This window comes from Blastomyces dermatitidis (genome assembly GCF_000003525.1).
Source record: "Blastomyces dermatitidis ER-3 genomic scaffold supercont1.4, whole genome shotgun sequence".
Taxonomy (NCBI): domain Eukaryota; kingdom Fungi; phylum Ascomycota; class Eurotiomycetes; order Onygenales; family Ajellomycetaceae; genus Blastomyces; species Blastomyces dermatitidis.
In genome coordinates, this window is record NW_025544777.1 from 2379413 (window position 1) to 2397141 (window position 17729).

The following is a 17729-nucleotide window of genomic DNA, read 5'->3' on the forward strand; positions in this document are numbered from 1 at the left end:
GATATTTAATATATTGATAATATGTTAAATCAATTCTCTTGTCTGAATAATTGATCTTTATACTCAAATACTTAATTAACTGATATAGATTCTTGACTTTCAATTTCTCACTGAGTATACTCACTAGTCAATCAGCATTCTCAGAAGCTTCAGATATGATGTTGAGATTATCAATATAGATTATTATATAGAGATGATATCTGAATATATAATATTAGAGTACTGAATTATGAATACTGACTGTAAATTCAAGATCACTTAACAGAGCTATTAAGTAATTATATCAGATCTTCACTGCAGAGTTCAGACTGTATAGACTACTCTTAATTACACAGACAAGTATTTTCAGCAAACCTGTCTTAAATTCAGTGAATTGTCTTATATAGATCTTCTTAGTGAGATATTCATGAAGATATATTATTACTATATTTACTTAACAGAGTGTTTAACTGTGTAGTACTACTATTGTAAAAAGAATACAATTAGCAGTATCAGTGATGATAGAAGCATAGATCTCTTCTCTAGAATTCTTCTTAAGTCAGTTATTATAAATCACTTAATATGATTTTCTAAGAATATTATCAGAATCAGTATTCAGGTCTGCAGGCCTATCTTTCTCAAGAAACACTCAACAGCTTAAAGCAATTAGTTCATCTCTCAGAATATCAGATCTAGAAATTAAACTTCATATATTATATCTCTTCAGATCAGTAATCTCATGTTGTATGAACTTCTTTTAATAATCTTCTACTCTCTCTGACTGAGATGTGATATCTTTGTAGAACTTTGAGAGGTTATCTGTAACAGAGCTTGAAGTGTAAGTAGTCAGTGATTTCATAAGCTGCAATCATGTGAAATTCAAATCATTAATATCAGAAGCATCTTCATTATTAATCAGATAAATATCAGGTTTCAGTTCACTGATATTATTAATGAGTGTCACAGATGTGATAACTGATTCAATAACATAATTAATGAGTTTTACAGATGTAACAATCAGCTTTTCAGTGATCAGAAACCTCACATCACTACTGATAATAATCTTATCAGATTCAGAATGTTATAGATGATATATTAATATGTCACTGAATTCAATGATATAATAGAAATCAGCATGTGAAGAGAGCTTATTCACAGACTGCTGAGATTCATGCAAGTGAATAAAAACCTCTACACTCAATCAGTGAAAATGCCTTACATTTGACAGAGTATTCATAAGTGCACATTAAAAAATCTTATATGAACTTGAAATCACAGAGATCTCTGCAGTAGAGGGCTAAAATTTCAAGTTGTAAAGAACTGTAGATATAAAAGTATTATTAATTATTGTAATCACTGTCTCTAGAACATCTATTCAGAACTTCTTAGAAAGATTATCTTTCAAAAGAGCAGCTCTAACCTGTCTTATAATAGTACAGATCTCACATTCAAAAACACTATTCTGATGTAATGAATGTAATATCATTGATTCTCATTTAATATCATATGAATTCATAACTGTGTGTATATGTGTGAATCAGAAAACATCATCAATATCAGTTCATAGAAAAGTAGAGACTGTATACCTGAGATTACTCATAAATCTGAGTTATAACTCAAAGTATTGAACAGCCTCATTCTTGAACTTTAAAAAATACACTTAACAGTAGCAGATTGCATCACAGATAATAAGCATTCAGTATTTCATTCTCTGATAAAACTCTAAGAAGTGATCAGAGAGATCTTTCAATATATATTCATCATCTGTAAGATTAATATGAATCTTCTTAATGAGTTGAATAGATCTAAATATCAGTGTTTTCAAATAATCTCACATCATATCAGTCTTGACACATTTCTTATAAAAGAACTTAGTCTTAGAATCTTTAATTGTGACTTCAGTATGAGAATTCTTGATCATAGCAATTATAGCATCAGTGTGAATGTGACTGAGATTATAATATTAATTCAAAAGAGTCTTTGATATCTTTGATGTCTGTGTTTTTATATCTGCAGAATTGATATTATTAATAGTAGTAGTAGCAGTCACAGAAAGATCAACTTTTCAGTTAAAATTATACTTATGTGATATTGCAATATACTTAACTGTCTTGTTCAGATAATTGAAATTCTCATTGAACTTCTGTTTATCAATCTTATATATGTTATTCTGAGCAGTCTGAACTATATGAAAAATAACACTGTTCAGAGCTCTGCAAATGAAAAATGAGAGAATAGTGAAAGACAATGTAAATCAGAATCTCTGATCTTCAAGCTTTACAAATGAGAGCAGATTAACTGTAATATTAGAAATATAGTAAATATTCTATAAGTTAATATTATCATTCTCAATCTTCAAGATAACAGTCTCAATCTTCTTAACAAACTCAGTTTTCTCAGTCACAGAATTGACAGAGATATTATTATTAAAAGATTTAATATTTGAAAAAGAATAAAGCTCACCTGTCATATTCAGACTTGTATATGTGTTTAAATATCAAGATCTAGAGAATGGTTTTTCAGTGACTGTGAAGAAGAAGTAGAACTTAATCTTTATAATTGCTGCATTCACTGCTAATTGAGAACTTATCAAGTTATTCTTCTTCTTTTTCTTCTTATCATTCTTCTTATCATTCTTCTTTTTCTTTTTATCAGAGTGTAAGATGAAATATCTGTCAATAGTATATTCATGTCTTCTGCAGTGAGTACACTTTTATACAGATATGCTTTTATTCTTATCTTTATTCTTATTCTTTTTCACAGTCACAGAATCAGTCTGAGACTGCTTTTTTCACTTGATAATAATCTTCTTAAATGTCTGATTAATCAGTTGCTTCATTAAATTATTAATATCAATGTTAACAATGAGTCTCTGATCAGTGAAGAAAAACTCATTCAAATATATCTTAATAAACAGTCTTTGATAATCCTGCAGATTGTTGAGGAAAAAATTATAATATATATTCTCAGTGCTCTGACAGAGCTTCTTGTGATAGATAATAAAATAGCAGAAATATCTCTGAAAAGTAAGATAATTATTCTTCTTAACTTATAATTTTATTAATTTCTTGAAGATATTAACTCATTCTTCTATTAGTGATATTATATATTCAATATTAATCTTATCTTATAGAGCTGCAGTATTGTCAGCTTTCAAGGTTTTAATAGTGATTCAAATATTTTCAATAAAACTTGATAGTATATATCTATATAGAGACTTGAAATGAATTCTTCACTTCTCAGAGTTAATATAATATGTAAAAGAAAATTCTTGTTGAGTTCTTAATAGAATGTCAGTTTTATTAATAACTTTTATATCAGTTAATATATCAATATATCAGACTTTATAATTAGAGTTATTAAATGTGATCACTGATTTAATATCTAGTATATATTTGACTTTCTTCTAATATTCTTATAACTCATCTCTTATAGTGTCTCTTTATACAGAGACAGATATAGTGAGATATTAAGCAGTTTCAGCTGCAGTTATTTGATTCTGTAGTATCATCTATATAAGATTCATAAGATTGTCTGTAGTGTAATAGATAGATTGATTCAGATCATTATTAAAAGTTAGCATTCTGAAAGTGAGAAATAGTGAAGAATTTGAAGAGTTAAAATGAACAGATTCTGCAGATGAATATTAACTCTACTTTTCTTTATTCTAAAGTTTCTCTGTTATCTCATCATCAAATTTCATACTCTGATGAAAACTGATCTCAGTCTTATCTTGCAAGTCAGAAGCTTTCTCATAATAAGTGATTATTCTATTAATGAGTCATCTAGTGAAGTATATGATTCTGAGTCTTGAGCTGAACTCTGAAGTAACAGATATATCACTTATATTAAGATGACTCTGCTTCTTCTAGATATATAAAAAAAAAAGTAAAAAGTGATATTCTTCACAATGAAGAACATACTTTCTTAAAAATATAAAGTATATGAATTCACTGACTGACAGATTCAGAGAAAATGAAATATCTCTAATAAAGAGTAAGAGTCTTTTCAAAAAAGATGAACTATTCATGTCAAAAATATGTTGATATAACATTCTAAAAAGAAAAACATGCCATTCAGGCTATAACCTGTAGAATAGTTGAAGATTGTATTGATAGATCTATCTACAGGAACATAATATAGTGGTGGGTCACGTGATCTAGTGGGATCGCTAACCGCAACGGCCGTAAGGGCCAACAGTAACTAGCTACGTAAGCTAACTTCAGTCCAACAATTTTAATAGACTTTTACTAATTAAAAATAGCGAAAGATATGTTGAGAGGTGAAGTATGGATAACCAAGTACATTGAACGATTGAGCTAATGTCAAAACTGCCGTTGGGAATGGAAATAAATATTAACGCCCAGGACGCAGCAGCCACCGGGGGGGGGGGGAGGGGGAGAAAGGGAATGAACACGAAATGCTTTAAAACGAGATCACAAGGTAGTGAGTGATAGATGCGAGTAACAACTAAGGCTCGCTCCAGCAATTTATTGTGGTATAAAACAGGGAAGTAACATAAGAGAATTATCTATGGAAACTATTAAGTGCATAGCAGAAACAAGGGAAGCTGATGTTAAAGAACAGATAGAAAGCAAAGCAGAAGCATGGGTAAGGATAATGGTAACGGAGGGATGTGCTTGGAAATGAACGAATGACACGCAGAATGAAATCGGGTAAGGATATAATGGTGGGTAGAAATAAAAGTCAAGGAGAACGAACCTAGTAAAACAGAACCATCGGGAAACCTTAGAAAGCAGACACGAAGGAAAGGATGAAAGACAAATTTATAACCAGGTCGAATGAGGAATCAATACAAAAAACATAGGGATACGGCCTGGTGAAAGTGCCTTGCAAACGGAATGTTTTTTCCAGCGCGACGCTATGCCCGATAACAACCGAAACTCCAGGCGAGAAGCCCATGCGAAGGGAGCAGCAAAACGTAATGGTACATCCTGTAAATGCGCGAGGTATTTCCTCAGATGGATTACTCTTCGACAATGCACCAAGAGCACTTTATATGCCCACACTCACTGCAGGCCTCGGGGGACAAATCGGGGTTGTTCAAATGTTCGTTCCCGGAAACATGGCAATACCACCAACCTCTCATTGGGGGCCGTGCAAACAGTTCGGGGCAGCCCGCTAGGTGCACGTCGCATTTCATAACTGTGAAGTTCGCTCGAGTAACTGCATTGTCAAGAGTAGCGTGGGAAGCCGGGTCACCGGTAGACATAGGGCGTGGGATCAATGTCAGAAATTCGTCGAGAGGCCAACCTAGGCGTGATGTGTTTTGAGCCTCCCGAACTCTAGTAGTACAAACCGGGACGCACCGCGCGTTTCCGCTGTCGGTACAGGATGAGCATTTTGCATGCGAACACACTGGACATTTGCTAGGTGCATTGGCGATAAGGTTGAGTCCATCGCAATTACAGCATGTCCAAGTGTCGTCGTAAACCCGAACCATTTTGAGAGGTAGGAAGGAGAAAGGATATATTTATGGTAGGTGTGATTGAATTGAAGCCTTACACTGGTAAAAGGAAGAAAATTATCAAGATTATCGAAAAAAATATAATCTTGAAAGGGATTGAGAGCGATCTGAGAGAAGTAAAATTGGTTTCAATGATCACATCGAACAACGATACCGGCCGCTTTATATAGACTTCAGGAGAATTAATTACAGTGAAGCAAATAGAAGGAACAGGGCGCGGCCACTATCGTAAAGGCAATTCCAAGGAGCTTTAATGGAAAGGCAAACGAGATGGGGCGGTGACAGATTGCAATGCTACGAACCAGAGGTGATGACTCGGTAAGTGCTTGAGATTATGAGACACAGCAAGCCCAAAGGAGATCATTGAACGGGGATGTTCAATCCCAGCTCTATCAGGCAGAAAGTAGCGAGAGATGGGCGGAACGACTTCATTTGACCGCGGGGAGGTTAGAATCAGACTAACCGCCCAACTTTCGTCATCAGCTCAGGAAAGGAGAATAAAACCTTCCGGAAATAGCCAGAAGACTGCAGGTTGGAGTAAGAAACTTAGTGGCTATTTCTTCCCAAACCCGGAAAATGATTCAACCCCAGATGGCAGGCAGTTCTTGTAAAATGAGCATGTCAAACGACAGTCTCGACAACGACGACTAATGGACCACTGATTTCGAGGCATCTGTAGGAAACTCGGATATGTCCGCAAAACGGGGTATGCTAGCCCTCAGGTAGGTTATATCAATCTGACCGAAAGTTGATTATCCGCAGTCGACAATGCGACCTAGGACAACAATAGTCAGCTTCTGCGCATTGATGTCATTGGCATTTATCACGCCAATAACCTGCACGGGGCAAGCCATGAAGAACATAGCAAAGCGACGGAAGAAGAGACTCTGAATATTCAAATGCACCCCTTGCAGAGGCCATCGCGAAGTAGACAAGCGGGCAGCACTAAGTACAGAGTTCCACCTGATACCCTTCGTCACAAGGGCCTTGGACTTCAGAGGCATCATTTCCGACGCTCCCCATCAGAAATCGCGCCCAATCGTTTGGGTAGCGGACAGTGACGAAGACCAACGGCGGAGAGGACTCGTTCAGATAGTCTTGGCCTCACATGAGGAGACTCAGCAACTATTCTATCAATGAAAGCGAAGCCTCGTTTTGAAAACGGGAGTGCAAAGCCACATCACAGTGAGAAAGAAAGTCACTGGGGCAATCCCCCAGCGAATAGTGAGGCAATATGGGATTCGAAATTCAATGAGCTGTAGGTTCTACAAGACTGTGACTGTCGGGCTTGCGATCCCGCTAGTTAATTATGTGGGCCATGGCCTCTGCTGCCGAAATCGCTTTCGTGGGAATGACGATAGATAGATGGTGAGGCTCTTATGTGGTCGTTACTTTAAGCAGGGCTAGCTAGGTCGCGGTGAACTAGTTACGGCAGTCTATAGTGACAAATGTGTCAAATGGCTTTTTTCATTGTTTTTTCAGTGTAAAGGCTGATGAACCATCACGTCATCGGATTCATCTCCCGTGGTCCCCGCGGGGAGCTTCGGATGAGACGATTTCTCCCGCACCCACCGGGACTTGAGCATCGGATTTCGTTGCCATTGGCAATATCATCGTCAATTTGACCACTGTGCTCTGTGGAAACTGGTTTGTTTACCGGGCAGCACATCCATGCAAATGGTTGAAGACAAGAATTGGTTCGCATTATTAAAATGGTTTGCCTAACGACGTTGCCTGGAACAATTATATGAAAAACCAATTCTTAGTCACGATTGCAGCCCGCCTAATAGCCCCGGGAATAATTACCGCTCGTTAGTTCCTTGCCTTTTTAGGCGTTTTTGCTTTTGCTTTCTCTTTTCTCATTTCTCATTAAAGCTCTGGTATTCCTGGACGATCTAGGAGGATGTATTGGATCTTGAGGCAAAAAGATGCCACAAGATATGAGATCTTCCACGGGGAGCAACAGTTCATGCTAGATTTTGCTACTACTCTAATCGTGCAACAGTCGCTGGATGTTGAAACATGACGCCTCATGGTTGTACATGCTACCAGGAGATTTGGTTATTCTCGAGGCCTCCTGTACTACCCTTCTCAGTGAGAGATCTTAAACTGGAACTTCGAAATATCACGAGATCGAACATAAACCCAATTACTGGACACAATATCCCAGCCAACCAGGGTCTGATTGACGTCGAGTAGCGCAGAAGGAGGGAGTAGCGAAAAGACACGTTTTTGTAGTTGGTGACCAACCGCCACCAGAGGAAAGGTGACAATCTAACCAGTTTCAACCAAATACCAACCACCAGTTGGTCCGTTTCAATCTTGATTCTTGATCCCACGCTCCGAATAATCCTTAGCCTCTCAGCCAACAAATATTTCGTAGATCGTTTTCAAAGACGTACCTAGATTAGCCATCACGGTACCACAAAGCTTGCGCGACCTCACCAAACCTTGGGTCGACATAGTTTGACGTATGGTTGCAGCGGACCGAGCGGTACAGTACCAGGGAATTTGACGGGTGTTCACAATCGCCAATGCTAAGTTATCTAGGCCGGATCCAGTTTCACTCAGGTGAAAGAGTGATGCTTAAATACTACCTTGTTGCCCTGTAGTCGTGTAGGGATAAACGGATTTTCCGAATTGTAGCTCGTAATCTTGGAATTGTTTCGGAGGAAAGAGAGAACAACGAACAACAGCTGCTGGCCGCGGGGAACACAGAACAGGTGACAGACAGGCGTTGCAGAGCCGCACCTCACTAGCCGACCTCCAAGAACAAGATTAACACAACCTCCACCCATCTCCATTTATCAATTTATCATCTCGCCACATATATATAATCCGTACATATCCGGACGCAAAGCACCTTCATCTTCAGCGTCAACCGAGGGATTTACCTACTTTTCTTTCCCGGGAGCTCCATTCTAGTCGCCCTTATAAATATATGCCGCAGTGCCCCTCCATTATTGCATATCACCCCCTCCCCTCATACATTTGTTCATTCAGCAGCATTGTGTATAACTCTGAAACCGTGGCCTTGTAGCCTATTATTATATACTACGTGTCCACATCATCGCCGACCTGGCCAATAAATTTTGTATTGATCCGGTCAACTCATCTGGCAAAACAAGGCATCATCTAGACACTTTATCTTCCCTTAGTTAAACGTCGTCCCTCCATCCTACGAAAACCTCTAATTGGGCACAAATCCATCCAAACATACTTCTCTCTTACCGACTTCACACATATTCCGCTTGCCTTCTATCTGTCGAGTCCGACAGTCACTAAATTTCGGACTGTGGTTTCCACATCGTTGGCCCCCTTCTGAGTGATTTTCCCTTCGAGTACCTTCTACGCATCGCGGTTTCCATTTTCCTAGGAAATTTCTTTTGCTATTCAGAGTGCCTACGATGAGCTTCTGAACTTATTTTTATTTTATTTTTTTATAACTTGGAAAGATCCTCATTGCGTCGTTCAGCTTAGTTGACGTCTACCAAAAGGGGCCTGGGAAATTACAAGGAGGACATCTCATTCCGTTGAAACTTTTGGCTAGAAAACCTTCCAAGATCAACACGAACGTGCCCGCGGTAAAACGGACTTCCTAAATCATGAGCTATTCTCGCCATCGACAACCCTCCCCGGTCCGCAAACCTTTTGTTGATCCCATGAGAGCATCTACTGGGAATATAGTGGTCGGGTCGGACATAGATCCATACAATATCCCTAGGGTTGCCTATGATGGATATTATTCATCCAGTATCGCAGGAGATCGGAACTTAGATTCGCATTATAGAAGCTATTACTACCCCAGGCGATCTCCTCGTCTTAATGAGGACCGTCCTATTGACACTCACCCCATTTCGTCTCAGGCATATCGCTTAACGAATCAGCCAATCACCTCGCGAACCGAATATGCGGTTCGGCCGAGGAGCAATACATCGTCCGTCGCTGATTCTAGTCGTAACCCTCTAGGCGTCACCAAGCCGCCATCAAACCTGTTATTTGCTGGGTACGATGGTAGCCGTCCTCCAAGGCCATCATCATACTATGCAGCAAATGACGCGGGGCGATATCTTGTCCCTGCATCATCCTTGCCTTCAAGACATCGTCGGATATTTAGTTCTGATGATCGAGAAGGTCGATTAACGCTTGACGACAACAAGGAAGCAACGGCTCGTATGGAGAATGCAAGGTATTTAGTTGCCGGGAGGAGCCCGCGAAGAGCATACCCAGTTCCTACCCCAATAAATAAGCCGCAGAGCATCGACATAGGCGATTCCTATTCATATACCAATCCCGCAGAGCAGTTTTATAGGGACTTTGAGGCTACTCAAGACTATCGACGCGATAATTTCGAAAGAAGAAAAGCTAGACCTTTAAGCTTAACCGGCTTGGAACGCTACCTACCTCATATTCCTATAGACTCCAGAGACTCCGGCCCACCCCCTTCTACGAGAGGGTTCGATAAAATTAGCAGAGGAGAAATACCTCGATCACCATCTCAAAACAGAGTAGGTGGTGCAGCATCCCATTCATTTGACATTCCTCGACGGAGGACCAAGGTTCCTGTCTCACTTCACCAGGACAGAGACAAAATCTCAAAAGACCACGAATACGACGACTCGAGAGAACTCCAGAGTTACGAAGGCCGTTACGACGATAGTCCTTCCATCACCGAAGATTTCCACCACCGAAATCACCGTGAAGATATGCGGTACCGACAAGTTCCACGGATAGACACTGAAATTAAAGGCACCGAAGACATACCAGGCTCCAGCGGCCTTGCTACAGTGAGTCTAACCGGTGGTTACTCAAAGGATTTACGCAAAGGGTACGATGATGATCTTGGTACTCGGGCCGATGGGAGAAAGGCCCGGGATCTAACCTGTGGTGGTAGGTCAAGCCACAAGCATGACCAGCCAACCAAAATACAATCTGAAGATGAAACAGATACAGATGAGCAACTCTCAGATAAGGATCAAAGAAGACGCCGATATGCAGCCACTGAACATTCACGAAAGGACCACTCGGAAGGTCCTACGGCAGCTCGCCGCACTTACCGTCTCAATGACTCCGAATATGACAACCTTGATCCAAGGCGACTAGAGGAACCATCCCATCGACCCTCAGAGAGACTTCTTTCAGACGGTTTCATCGTCTCTACCCCCGTCGATATCTCCGATGAGCGTCAAAGGAAACCGTACCATGTGGAATTAACTCGTCCCAAAGAACCTGAACAGCTTCCAAAGGGAATCCTGAAACCCCCAAAGGATAAGTTCCCCGAAGACCGTACAACTGTAAGAGAGGGAGTCGCTCCGTTAAAAGATGCAACGAAAAAGGGTATTCCCAAAGGTGCACGTTGGACCAAAGTAGATCGAAAACTTGTCACTCCGGCCGCTCTGGAGGGAGAACGTTTCGAGGAACGCCCTGATTATATAATTGTTTTAAGGGTCCTTACATTAGAAGAGATTGAGGAGTTTGCTGCAAAGTCAGCAGAAATTAGAGGTTAGTTATTTTTCCGCATCTGGCACATGGCTGCCCATGGCTGCCCGTGATACTTATAATCGCTATAGCAGCTAGATACGAGGCCTACCGCAATGAACGCCGTAGACGTCGAGATGATGGTGAACATAGCGATGAGGAACGCAAGCCTCGCCTTGCCATTGAATCAACCCCTGACTCTAGGCGCCGTTCACCCCCTAATTCCTACTATTCTGAGTCATATAAGTCTCGTGCGCCACGATCATAAGACGTAAAAAATGATCATGATGCATGTATCACTTTATTCGAAACACTCTAATTCATTTCAATGATTTCATATATATTACTTCGATTATATTTTTGGATATCCCCAAAATCAACTTGATGTTTTTCTTCATATTATTTGCTTTCTAAGTGACTGCCCAAATAATATTGCTTCTGGATATAGGAAAAGGACGAACCAAATATGTGGCACTCTTGCTGATATCTTGCATGGAGCTGTTTGAACGATGCCACGGATCAACATGATGGCTGCTCTGATGTCTGATGTTTTGGCTATCATTTCTTTCTTTTCTACTTTATTTATTTATTTATTTATTTTTCTTGGGAAAACTTCGTCCACTTAATGGATTAACAAATGCTATTTTTTCGTGTCTTGGATTAATACTAATCAATTAATCCTTCCTGGGTTACACGTTCGCTTTCTTCATTCTTCCCTCCACAAGATCGTTTGGCGGTCCTTCAAAAACGACATTCAATAGTTTTCTTGGGTTAATTCCAAGTTGATTGAGATACAATTTACTAATTTCCATTCCGCTCTCGCCTGTAATTGTGCATCCACGCTTGAAGTTATCTGGAACATACTTTCAGATGTTTGAGCGTGGTTGTCATGCCACGCCGCGCTTATCGCCCAACAGTCGTTTCGGCAAAATTAAACCCCCGTCATTTTACCAAAATCCCCTTTCAATATATGTGAGCGCATGACCCCTGCCAGCTGAGCTATGTTCGCCGAAGCGGCAGGGCTTGATTGATCTCATTGTAGCGTTATCTACTCCGTACTTATATCTCGGGCGCTATTTTCTAGTGGTCTGTCGGCTATATTGTTTGAGCATAAAACCCTGACCCGGCGACGTGAGACGGGGACCGACTAGAGCGCTGCACTCCTTCGCCTTGACCATAAAATATTTGTGACGACAGTGTCATATATTTCTCTTGAGATGAACAATCTCTCGTTTTGCCCACCCCCACGAACAGAATGTCACCATGATGCGGGGGTTGGTTTGGCGGCCACAAGCGAGATAGTTTTTGTTCGAGAAGGTGGCCAGGGTCGTTGAACAAAAGGTATAATACCCGACTTCCTCCCGCTACTGCAATCGAGGCTCAAAGTATCTTTCCCCAATCTGAATCTAGAGCCCACATCTGTCCCTCTGGGTGAGCGATCCACCCATCTAAGCCTCGAAACTCAGTTTGCAAATGGACGGTAATCTGTTCTTAGCTTTGTTTAGGTGGAAATTTTTATTCTTCCCGGCGACTTCTGCTGTCGCTTGAAACTATCTAACATTTCTATGCGCTGGCTTAGCTGAATATTGATTCTGCCCATTATGACTGACTGATATGTCACATCGGTTCACAAGGGATGTAATTTGGCTAGTTCTTACGAATTACACCATCTTAGAAAGGACCCTAACTTCCATAATCCCTGTTACAATCGTGCGGCCTCCCCGCAGAGGGGATATGCGTGCATGACGAGCTTGGATTGCTTTCCAAACTTCGTTCCCACCAACCCCCACCTATATAATTCCCGTCGGCCGGACTCGCGCCCTGACAAGCCAGTCTTGCCCTAACGAATAAATATCGCTATTGAATACGTGCCGATGAACGATGACCACAGAGCCGAATGTTTGATCGTCCCAATTCTAAAATCACACTACTTAATGCACTGCATAGAGTTAGGGCTAATTTCTCGATAATGTAACGTAACGTAACTTCTACACCTACTTGCCACTAACATGCAACTTCTGGCAATAAGAAGAGTAGGAGTGATTATTCCTCTTCCACTTGCCAGTCCGTCTCGTGGGTGTAAGATCCAGTAAGCTCCTCCCTTGATTTGATAATCTTTCAAATGTGGTTAACTCTCCGTTTTTAGTCCACTATGATCAGCACTGACTTTTTCCGCTGCCCCTTTCCTCGTTGGAGAATAGTTTATGGTGAAGTTAACTCATGCAACTCAGCCAGGCACGTCACTCCAGCGGTTAGAACTGGGTAGGTCCCAATTACGAAGACCAAATGGCGAGAATAGCCATACCAAACCTGTCTTGCGTATGTCGCAAGGACGTTCAATACCTCTTCAGGTACATGTACAAAGTATGGAGGTAGTGGATATAGGAGGTATTCATTTTTTCAGTATTGCTTTTTAGAAGGGAAAATAAAATGAAAGGGCGGGACGGTGTATTCAGTAGATGCAGGATGGATACAGACTATATTGGCACCCATGATTCTCAGGCAGACCACATCAAGACAGGTCAAGATTAAAACTTTTCCCTCAGGACCAAGGTCAATGCTACCCTCTGTACAACGGTCTCATGATTCGATTTCCTTCATAACAAAGATTCAAATGAACATGGCCATTCCTGGGGCGGCTGGGCAAATTATAAGCCGAAAGGTCTGAATTGCGAACAGAAAGCGCAGCACAACAGTTCAAACTCAACGGCTGTATTCAATAATCTGTGCTCCGTATGTGTGCGTAAGAGGGGGGAAAATCAGATGCTGCTTCGGTCGCTAACCTAGCTGAAGAATTAACAAATCACCGAAGGCTTCTATGCGGAGCATTTTTTTGGAAATGTTGCGCTTTCTGAACAATAATAAGGCCTGAGCTTTAAAAAAAGGCTTCTCAATAAGATCGACAACTTGTACAGGCCGGTTCTTGCCCTCGGGAAGATGATCACAGCCATATTTCGCCTCCGACTGCGAGAGATTGGGCCGTAATCATGTCTGCTGAGCAAGGAAATACACGTCGCAGATGAGAGCAACTAACCAATAACGAGTTCCTCTCGCCGTTTCTAGAGAGCGCAATATCTGACGGCACAATTTCCCCAGTAACCAATCGACGACTTCATGTGGGAAGCTGGCTGATATTAATCCATCCCACATCCGCTCACGGCACTTACCTTTCAAGGGGGGACTCGCGATGGCATTCGCTACCCAGCCCTTTTCCATACACACAAACAGCTGCGATCTGATTCTTGGGCAATTTTGGCTTTCCCATGCAATGTGGCTTGTTGCTATGACCTCTCTTTTCCACGTAGCCCGCAAATATTCGCACGAGAATATCGTCGTTCCGCGTCCTTCATGAGTACGTACGCCCACAAGGAACTTCTCAGCTCTCATGCGTACAAGCTCATGGCGCATATGAACGAATCCTCCTTAAAGCCAAGAGGTCATTACATCGAGGCATGAGACAAGTGGTAAGATGTGGCGAGGGTGCCAATGCCTCATGGGGTTTGCAGATTTGAAAATCAAGTGCAGGGTAGCATCAGAATCCCTTGCTGGTCGTTCGTCGTGTAAAAAAGACCTTTTTTAGAGTCCCTGAGCTATACGGGAGGCGCCGTTTTCTTTCTGGCCACTTGCTTCCAAATTGTTAACGCCCGCGCAGGATTCTGGGGGAATGTTTCCTAAAAATGCCACCTTGTCCAAGCTTCCATAACAAGAGAATCAGGCTATTCACTTGTAGTATTGATAACGATTATTATCTGTTATCTTTCATTTTTCAACATTCTGATTTTCGATCGAAACCGCTGCCGCAGATAACCATGTTCTTTGATTCATACGCCTTGCCACTGTTATTGACATGGTGTATATAAAATCCTGACTCCTTTAGCGCCTTTATTGGCCAGCAACTTCACTTTCTCGATGTCTGCTGTATCATAACTAGGTATATCGAAAAAAATATGTGCTGTTGTGACGCTCATTCGCGAGGCAAAGGTCTCAGGCGCATCGGGTTCCTGCGAGGATAGTTTCCTAGAGTTTTGCAGGATGTTGCTTATCAATGCACTGTAACTCATATTTCCACATCATGATAAAGTGGGAAGGCAGCAGTACGTGGTGGGATCAGTTCATGCGTTGATGTTTTTAGCAGGGATGCGTTGAAGTCAACGGTCTTATTATCGCTCACGTGATTCTATAAGCCCTAAAAAGATACGAAAAGTCCTTCGATATCATGGCGTTCTAAATGCCTTCCTATTGGTGTTGATAGTTAACGCTTATCTTGCACCCTTAGATGTGAAAGAGTACAGTCTGCGCATAGATATCCTACGGATGTTGATTGCGGCTCGTAGGCATCATCGCAGGCAACGCTTGCGGTGTCCTTTAACTACTTGAAGATGGGTCGGTCCGTCAACTTGAGCACCTGAGTCAAGTAGAGACTGTCCAAATATTGTCATATATATAAATCTACATGTGTGTATCAAATTTCAGATTTATTTCATAGCTAAATTTGCACCTGGAGTTGGACATGTAACCACCCCGAAACATGTTCTATTTACCGCCTCCAGAGCCTCGCTTTTTGAGTATATATGCGCAACACTATTACATATCATATCACTACCAATGTACCGGAGTAATCCGTTCGATATCGAAGAAGGCGCCCTATTTTTAACTTTTTAACTCCTGCTTTTATCCCTGGAAGATCTATGAGCCAAAACATCCCTGGGTTGTTCAGCCCCATAGCTTCCACTTCCCATACCCTCTTCCACTAGCCAGCTATCCCAGTACTTGGTCAAACTGTACTGCAGCTCTGCTTAAAAAGAGGTTATTCAATTAAGGGATTTCAACTATCGGGAATAGAGGACAACTCAATCAATATTCTACTATGAATAACTCAATGTGAGGTGCAAGGTCAGGAATTTCGGTCCTCGTGTATCTAGTACAGTTCGTCCGTGAATCGAAGGCATATGCATATGCTTGTGCTAAAGCATGAATCCTCGGGGATAAGTCGCGTGGAAGCAAGGGTGGATATAATTTCCCAGCTCATAGTAGCTCAGATAAAAGCCCCTTGAAAAGAAACGAGGGGGAATCCATGTTCAGCCCAGATCAGATACCGTCCTTTGGCATCAACGTGGCTGGACCGAACGCTACTCATGTTGGAAGAACATCTTGGTGACAGTGGCTATCCAGCTTAAGCTCAATGCATACCTCATTGTAAGATACTGGCAGTGTCTTAACGGGTGTTATTTGCATATTTTATTCCTCATAGTTTGAATGGATATGCAGATTATAATGCAGCTGTGCGTAGACCTCGGTAGGGAAAAAGAAAAAGAAAAAAAAGAATGGAGCCACTTATGCAGATAACCGTATGATTTATTCCACAGAGCGACACCAAAGAACAACAAAAGAACAGCAAAAAGCCTTCAATTTCATCATATAGAGGGATGTGGTATTAATTATGATCATTTATATGCCGATCCTTGGAAGCTTACAATCTAATCCGGGGGCTTCAGCTGGCCAAGGGGTGAAGGTCGACACAACGAGACATACGCTGCGTACAGCATGCACAGTAACTACCTCTACTGTAAATGTCTAGGTAGTTAAGCACTAAGTCATCCATATATCACCAGTACACAGGGACTCTGTAAAATTGCACAGCAGGTGTGACAAATATCTATATCTATCCAAACGATGTGGGATGAGATGGGCCCTTGAAATATACACGGCAGAACGCATGACGTCTACGTACTGTATAACTTGTGCCTCAGGTAGGCGACACTTATTCTACATAATGGGATGCGGGGGAGTGAAATGGGGATCAAAAAAATTGGCCGTATGATAGATAGTGTTGCATCTGAATTTTTTGTTCTCATAATCATTATCCAGACATCCCCAACGTGAAGAGGTTGATCGTGCGACGCTAACACAAAGATCACCAGCAGCGGCAATGCGTCGTCTCTCCGCTGGAGGGAGAGCGGAAATATATTCGAAATGCGTAACTGATAAAATGCATGTTGTTTATATATGCAAGTAGGAGAAGAAAGCAATTGGACCATTATGCATGTGAAAATTCTCCACGCTGGGCATTTGAGACAATTCCACGAATGCCGCCATTGGTATGATTCCGTGCGTTGGCTTGCAGAGCTGAATGCAGCACACGAACTAATAATGCTATCAAACAGTGCTTTTTATCCATTATTGCGGTGAGGGGGAAAATATCATTTTAGTAAATGTAAGCTGAGTATTTTGAATGAATACCCAGCTTGGTGGATCAAAGACCATAATATAATTTGCTGGTGCGCCTTAGATAGAGACACCTCGAAGAACGCCTCGAGGAAAATTTGAGAGACACTTTTTCATGCGCGGCAGCGACCCGAGAGAGATCAGAGAAAGGCATCGAGAGAACAGTGGCTCAGGCAAACCAATGTGCACCTCGGCTGGAGATTAAATGCTGCATCTCTTTCGGGCGCCAGGAATGGGAGTAAAACCTTTCATTCTCATATGATATCTTGTTGTTCAAAGGGCCGGGTTGGCTGACGAGCTGCGGATTGGAAAGCTGCGCATACTGAAGGGCCAACAGCTATTTTCCCGTCGCGCCTCGTCAAGTTGTTCTAGCCTCCCACAAGATGCAGGGCGATTCCGCCCTTTTCCGGCGACTAAAGAGCGACGCGACTACTACTGGTATGTTGCAGTAGTGTGCATGCTCTCGTACTCCGTACTTCAAACCTGCCTTGCAAACACTATTGTGATATCAGTTGAAGACAAAATAACCGTCCTCTTTTGTAAAATAAATGGGAAATCG

At 41.5% G+C, this 17729-nt stretch overlaps 4 protein-coding genes across 5 annotated transcripts; 1 reads left to right on the forward strand and 3 right to left on the reverse strand.

The window, feature by feature from the left end:
• Nucleotides 1–4262: 4262 nt before the first annotated feature.
• Nucleotides 4263–5561, reverse strand: BDCG_04171 (uncharacterized protein). Its single transcript, XM_045419835.1, has one exon. The coding sequence runs from the start codon at nucleotides 5441–5443 to the stop codon at nucleotides 4967–4969; it is 477 nt and encodes a 158-aa protein (XP_045276054.1). The 5' UTR covers nucleotides 5444–5561; the 3' UTR covers nucleotides 4263–4966.
• A 442-nt stretch (nucleotides 5562–6003) lies between these two features.
• Nucleotides 6004–6824, reverse strand: BDCG_16875 (uncharacterized protein). The gene has a single exon (XM_045426061.1). The coding sequence runs from the start codon at nucleotides 6472–6474 to the stop codon at nucleotides 6220–6222; it is 255 nt and encodes an 84-aa protein (XP_045276055.1). The 5' UTR covers nucleotides 6475–6824; the 3' UTR covers nucleotides 6004–6219.
• Nucleotides 6825–7970: 1146 nt separating this feature from the next.
• BDCG_04173 lies at nucleotides 7971–11884 on the forward strand. 2 transcript variants are annotated; one of them, XM_045419836.1, is made up of 2 exons: nucleotides 7971–10969; nucleotides 11038–11884. In XM_045419836.1, the coding sequence occupies exons 1-2, from the start codon at nucleotides 9073–9075 to the stop codon at nucleotides 11211–11213; spliced, it is 2073 nt and encodes a 690-aa protein (XP_045276056.1). In that variant the 5' UTR covers nucleotides 7971–9072; the 3' UTR covers nucleotides 11214–11884. The 2 variants fall into 2 exon arrangements, with proteins under 2 accessions (XP_045276056.1, XP_045280777.1); XM_045419837.1 differs by having other exon boundaries at nucleotides 8137–10969; nucleotides 11041–11835.
• Nucleotides 11885–13318: 1434 nt separating this feature from the next.
• BDCG_04174 (uncharacterized protein) lies at nucleotides 13319–15050 on the reverse strand. The gene has a single exon (XM_045419838.1). It carries the CDS (start codon nucleotides 14351–14353, stop codon nucleotides 13931–13933), a length of 423 nt encoding a protein of 140 aa, XP_045276057.1. The 5' UTR covers nucleotides 14354–15050; the 3' UTR covers nucleotides 13319–13930.
• Nucleotides 15051–17729: the final 2679 nt, after the last annotated feature.

Coding starts and splice junctions, on each gene's coding strand:
- BDCG_04171 (XM_045419835.1), bottom strand. CDS start 5,443: ATGGTTCGGGTTTACGACGACACTTGGACATGCTGTAATTGCGATGGA.
- BDCG_16875 (XM_045426061.1), bottom strand. CDS start 6,474: ATGATGCCTCTGAAGTCCAAGGCCCTTGTGACGAAGGGTATCAGGTGG.
- BDCG_04173 (XM_045419836.1), top strand. CDS start 9,073: ATGAGCTATTCTCGCCATCGACAACCCTCCCCGGTCCGCAAACCTTTT. Junction 10,970..11,037: donor AAAGTCAGCAGAAATTAGAG/GTTAGTTATTTT, acceptor TAATCGCTATAG/CAGCTAGATACGAGGCCTAC.
- BDCG_04174 (XM_045419838.1), bottom strand. CDS start 14,353: ATGCGCCATGAGCTTGTACGCATGAGAGCTGAGAAGTTCCTTGTGGGC.